General features: G+C 36.6%; 1 protein-coding gene across 1 annotated transcript; it reads left to right on the top strand.

The window, feature by feature from the left end:
• The first annotated feature begins 1,315 nt into the window (after window positions 1-1,315).
• Window positions 1,316-2,216, top strand: LOC108828983 (protein RGF1 INDUCIBLE TRANSCRIPTION FACTOR 1-like). Its single transcript, XM_018602632.1, has 3 exons — window positions 1,316-1,516; window positions 1,598-1,813; window positions 1,992-2,216. The coding sequence occupies exons 1-3, from the start codon at window positions 1,316-1,318 to the stop codon at window positions 2,214-2,216; spliced, it is 642 nt and encodes a 213-aa protein (XP_018458134.1).
• Window positions 2,217-6,395: the final 4,179 nt, after the last annotated feature.

The raw sequence follows: 6,395 nt of genomic DNA, 5'->3' as shown, positions 1-6,395 counted from the left end.
GCCTAAATAAATCATTACTAATGCATACAAACCATAACTCAGCCTTTAGAAACGTAACTCAGCCTTAATAAACCATAACCAACATTACATTATCATTTCACACATAATGACATTACATTACCCAAGTAGCAAAGTTCGGATGGCCGGTGGATGCCTGAAAGTCTCGTAGGAACAGATCAACCTCTTTTATCCAGAAGCAGCGGTTACACATGTCTTCAGCCTTGCTATCCTCAATGTGCCAAAGTTCACAGGCTATGTCCAAAACCGGAGAACAAGGACACCTGTAGAACATGGGAACGGTTTTTGCTATAAACACGGCCCGCTTTAGTAGGAAGGCCTCGTTATGATCCCTATGCCCGATCCCCTCGAGCTTTCTTACTATCTTTCCGATTTCACGGACATATGCCCTTCTTAATCCACAGAAGTGGTCACCATCACCACTCCATGCCGCGATAGTCATTGCATAGGTATAGAGGGCTCGCTCGAATCCTGCATTTGCTGCTCTCTTGATCAAAGTAAGGCCTTCTTCCTGACGATCTTGTCTATAGAAATACTCAACACCCTTGATGTAAAGAGTACTCGGGTTCCCCTCCAGATAGCATCTTCTCAGTAGTCTACGGAGTATAAACCCCAACATCCTCCAAGGGTATTTGAACATATCCAACGAAGCATAAACCTCGGCATCGTTTGTCAACGAACGCATAGACTTGCAAGTAGCGCCGAGTCTAAAAAGATCTTCGAAAGAGTTTTGTTTGACGTGTCGCACGACTAAGGCTTGGAGTTCGATTGGGAGGCAGAGTATCGGGAATTCAGGAATGATTAGAAGATTTCTGATGATACCCTGTAGTAACCAACAGGCAAGCGAAGGGATGTGTATTATGTTCCAACACCTCTCTATTTATAAGGATTTCAACCCACGCGTCGTTGCAAAACATAATAAAACCGCCAAAACGAAGCGTTGCCTATTTTCAGATTTCTCTCAAAAATGCACGAATTCCCCTTTCTAAGCCTACCAACATTATGGTTTATTAAGGCTGAGTAATGTTGGTTATGGTTTATTAAGGCTGAGTTACGTTTCTAAAGGCTGAGTTATGGTTTGTATGCATAAGTAATGGTTTATGAAAAAATTTTTGCTACCAAAAAAAAAAGAGATAGCCTATTATTTATGAAAATTTTCTTTCTTTTGGGTCTTCTCTAGAAGCACACTGAACAGACACGGATAGATACGTGCGTCTTCTTTTACTCTTTTGTTTTTTTTGCCTTTATTTGCCTTTTCTCTATTTTCTGATTCGTAGCTTCAAACTTTCAGGGCCCGATGATAAGAACAGAGGAACACGAAGAAGACTATATGAGTCCACCGTGGCTAATGCCAATGCTACGAGGGAGCTACTTCATCCCTTGTTCGATCCACGCTGATTCAAACAAAAACGAATGCAACTTGTTCTGTCTGGACTGTTCTGGAAATGCCTTTTGCTCTTACTGTTTGGTCAAACATAAAGACCATCGTGTTGTTCAGGTACGGTATCTCTTTCTTTCTTGTCTCTAGCCCAAAAAGTCTCGTTTTTTTATTTATTTTAAAATGTAAATGAAATTGCAGATAAGGAGATCTTCTTACCACAACGCGGTGAGAGTGAATGAGATACAGAAGTACATAGATATCTCTTGTGTTCAGACATATATCATCAACAGCGCAAAGATTGTGTTCCTTAATGAAAGACCTCAGTCAAGAATCGGAAAAGGTGTTACAAACACTTGTGAGATATGTTGCAGAAAACTTCTTGATTCTGTCCGCTTCTGCTCTCTCGGTTGCAAGGTAAAAATAATACTTACTTGCTCTGTTTTTTCCTCTGTTTCCACCATTTTTGTTTTAAATATTACAAACTTTCAGAAATTTTAATTCAAAGGTATAACCCAGCCATCATTTTATTTAAATAAGTCAGACATATCGTGTTTTATAATACAGTATTGTTTGTGTTTTCTTATTGTTTCAGATTGGGGGAATGAAGAGAGGATATCAAAGTTTGACCTTCTCATTGAGAGGGAAGCATGGGAGAGAGTACCAAGGTGGGTCGGAATCAGATGAGGCTACCACACCGACTAAGATGCGTAAGACCAATGCTTTCAACCGTCTCAGCTTCTCTCCGGGAACACCGCCGATATACAATCACCGGAACTCAAGCAGACGAAAAAGAATCCCTCACCGCGCTCCGTTCTAAACAAAATAAAATAAAATTTGACCTCCGTATTAACTACGTATTAATTATCTCAGACGTCGTATTAATTCGACCTCCGTATTAACTATGTATTAACTAAATATTAATATCTTTTAGTTTTATTATAACTCAGCATCAATGTTTAGTAGAACTCAGCCACAACGTTTAATACCGCAGACGTCATATAAGATATTCTCCTTGTTTGATTTTGTAATCATGTTTTTTAATCGTAAGTCAGACTTTGTTTTTTATGATACTCAGCCATAAGTAACTAATAACTCAGCCTTAATAAACCATTACTTATGCATACAAACCATAACTCAGCCTTTAGAAACGTAACTCACGACATGTTTGAAGAGTTTGGACCTGATAATTTCGGTTTTTAAATGAGATTTTGTTTCTTTTCTTAAAAATTCGACCATGTTTCTAATATAACTCAGCCTTATCAGAGTCGTATAGATGCTTTCCAAAGGACATGAGTTATAGTATGATAACTTCGCACTAATTCAAACGTATTATATAAGTCAACCTTCTCGAATTTTCGTTATACTCAGCATCAAAATTATTTTAAAAGATGCGGTTCATATTCCAGTATCGAAAATCGAGAAAACATTATTATGTGTGTGAGAATTTTTGGCTGCCATGATAATATAGAGACTCATTATTAGTATTTGTCGCTTCAATCAATTATGCTGCGGTTTATTAGGCGTGATGAAACTAATATTGAGACCTTTATACTATCGAGACAATAAATTTTTCGTTAATGGAGTTTCTTGTTAGGTTGGTTTAATTCAGTTCTATGTAAACGATAACCTGACCGAAACCGTAAATCAGTTTTTTGATAAATCAGTATGTTTTAATAAAATCATTTAATAACCGGAAAATTAAATTAACTCAGCCGTAAAAACAAATAATTCAGTCTTTAGATTAACTCAGCCTTAGAAACAATTAACTCAGCCCTTAAATAGATTTTACTTAGCCTTATTAAAATTAACTCAGCCTCGAATATATTTAACTTAGCCAACGAAACAATTAACTCAGTCTGTAAATAGTATTTAATCAAATATCAGAAAATAACATACATACTGGCATAGCAAATAACATAAAAAGATAAGTTGTTGTGATCAGGCCATCTTCACCACTTCCGAGTGTCCCTATACAGGCTTATCGGTTCAAAATCACGGAACAACAAGCGCAGCTCTTTGATCCAGAAACAGCGTCTGCATATGTTGTTGTCGTCCTTAGTGGTATCAATGTGCCGTAAGCAGAAACATTGTCGGTCCTCAACAGTTGCACATTGGCAACTGTAAAACGAGGGAAGAAAATATGAGAGTAACTCGGCTTTCTTCGCGCGGAACTCGTCAGAATGCCACAAACCCCATCCCCATTTCACAGACCGCACTAGTTTCCCGATCCTCTCAACTGATTCTATTGACATAGGTTAAAAATACGACCCATCAGCCAAAAAGATTGCTCGAGTCATTACGTGTGTATACACAGCACGCTCATATCCAGCATCTGCCGAACGCTTCAGGAGAGAAAGCCCTTCTTCTATAAGGCTGAATGAGTAGACAAACTGTACACCCTTTATATAAAGTGTGCTTGGATTTCTTTCAGCGTAGCAAGATTTCAACAACGAAGCAGGCATACTGGAACCCCAAGGATGCGACAAAACATCGAAAAAATGGTAAACACTACGCCTATCTGCTAACGCCTTCATCGACTTCGACGATGTTCTGATGTTGTAGAGATCTTGGAAAGAGTTACGCGCCACACGTTCAACGACTAACGCCTGCATTTCTTCAGGCAATTCAAGAAGAGGGAAAAACTCCATTTTCTCTGGAATTGAAAAGTAATAGGGTGATATTGACTGAGAGAGAGAGAGCAATTGTGAAAAAAAAATAGCGAGTTGAAAGTCTAGTTGTTCTAGAAGTACTGTATTTATCAGAGAGCAAAATGGTTTCATTATCGCGTCGTTTAGTTATTAGTTATTATAGAGTATTATTTGAGACCTTTCGTATATTTGGCGGCAATTTTAAACAATAACAATAACTCAGCCATAAGTAAGTATAACTCGGCCGTTAAGTTTAAATCAGAGAGCCAACAGAAACCTTAATTTAACTATAACTCAGCCTTTAAACAATAAAATAACTCAGCCATTAATTATTTCAGGAGCCGAAGAGTTTCTTTCCAAACGACATCTGTATAAGTGAACAGTTATTTTTTTCTATAAATACAGTATCAGATGTCAGTAAGAGAACATTCATTTGTTCTTGTTTTATCCCTTATCAATCTCAGAAATAAGTTCGTCTATTTCGTTAGTTATATTTTTTTAAACCTTCTTTGTTTTTCTAAATATTTTATATACTAAACTTGTTTTCGATATTGGTGAAGCATCAAGTGTAGATGGAAGGATCAAAAAGGAATATGAAGCGTCCTATCGAGGATGTCGTTGGATCGGATGCTGCTGAAGCCTTTTACAAAGGGAAAAATGAAACCAAGCAGCATTACAGGGCGCTTCTCCGCACGGCCAAGGAACAACGGCAATCTGAAACTGAATGGCATCAGGCTTCCAGCAAAGTTGATTCCATTGCTGCGAAAATAGAATTGCTTGAAGCCATTATCAAGGCTGAAGGAAACTTTGACTTTGTGGCTGAGTTGGAGAAACTAACAGCAGAGCACGTTGAAGCCGAAGGAGACTTGGCTGATGTGAGGGTCATAGTACCTGACTGGTACAAGCTTGATGAACCATGGATGTTGGATGAGTAATATAATATTATCCACTATTCTGTCATATTTTAAGACTCTAATACTATGTCTTATGTAACCCACATTATGTTTAATCTACATTATGTTTTAATTCTACCTTATGTTTTTTGGTATATAACGCAGCCATAATTGATTAGAAAAGGCTGAGTTATAACTCAGCCATATTGGAAAATAGAAATCAGCCGTCACTATAGATATAACTCAGCCAAACCTCAAACCATACCCTAAATGGAATATTTTCTAGTTTGGTTATAACTCAACCGTAAATGGAATAACTTAGCCAAAACATAAACATAAGTCAGAAAATTCAACAAATATTATATAATTAGGGAAGATTATATTTGGATAAAATTTCGTGTTCTTGATTTGACTAGGTTGTACAAGTTAATAATGGCGAATCAAGGGTGTTGAATATTCGTCTGCACGCTGATATCGAGACCTTTACATTATCGAGATGATATAATATTAATATTTTTTAGTTATATTATAACTCAGCTTCAACGTTTAGTAGAACTCAGCCACAACGTTTAATACCTCAGACGTCATATAAGATATTCTCCTTCTTGATATCATACAATATAAGTCAGCCAAACTTAATTATTGGACGTTTCGTGTTCTTGATTTGACTGGGCTGCTCAAGTTAATAATGACGCGCATCAAGTGTGGAATATTCGTTTGCACGCTTATATCGAGACCTTTACATTATCGAGACGATATAACTATATTTACCTATTTTTAAGTTTTATTATAACTCAGCCTCAACGTTTAGTCAGACTTTGTTTTTTATGATACTCACCCGTAAGTAATTAATAACTCAGCCTATATAAACCATTACTTATGCATACAAACCATAACTCAGCCTTTAGAAACGTAACTCAACCTTAATAAACCATAACCAAAATTACATTATCATTTCACACATAATGACATGACATAGCAAATAACAAAAAAAAAATATAACCTATTATTTATGAAAATTTTCTTTCTTTTGGGTCTTCTCTAGAAGCACACTGAACAGACACGCTGAGTTATGGTTTGTATGCATAAGTAATGGTTTATAACGCAGCCATAAGTAATGATATTCTCAAAATAATTAGTTATGGCGTTTGAAAAACACGCCTGGCATAATCGAGACAATTATTATGCATGAAGAAAATTAACGGCGGCTATGAGAATATCGATAACTAATTATTAGGTTTTTGGTAATCGAGACATATATATATATATTTAGGTTTTTGGTAATCGAGACAATTATCAACTTCTTAAGCAGATTTCAAACGGTTCGTTCTTCTACTAATTCAAAATAACTCAGCCGTTAAAAAAGGTAACTGAGCCTTAGTAAACAATAACTCAGCCCAGGTTAACACTAACTTAGCCATTACGCATATCAGAGTCGTAGAGATGCTTTCCAAA

Source organism: Raphanus sativus, chromosome 4 (genome assembly GCF_000801105.2).
Source record: "Raphanus sativus cultivar WK10039 chromosome 4, ASM80110v3, whole genome shotgun sequence".
Lineage (NCBI taxonomy): Eukaryota > Viridiplantae > Streptophyta > Magnoliopsida > Brassicales > Brassicaceae > Raphanus > Raphanus sativus.
Note: the sequence above shows the minus strand (reverse complement) of the source record. Positions and strands in the feature narration are given on the sequence as shown.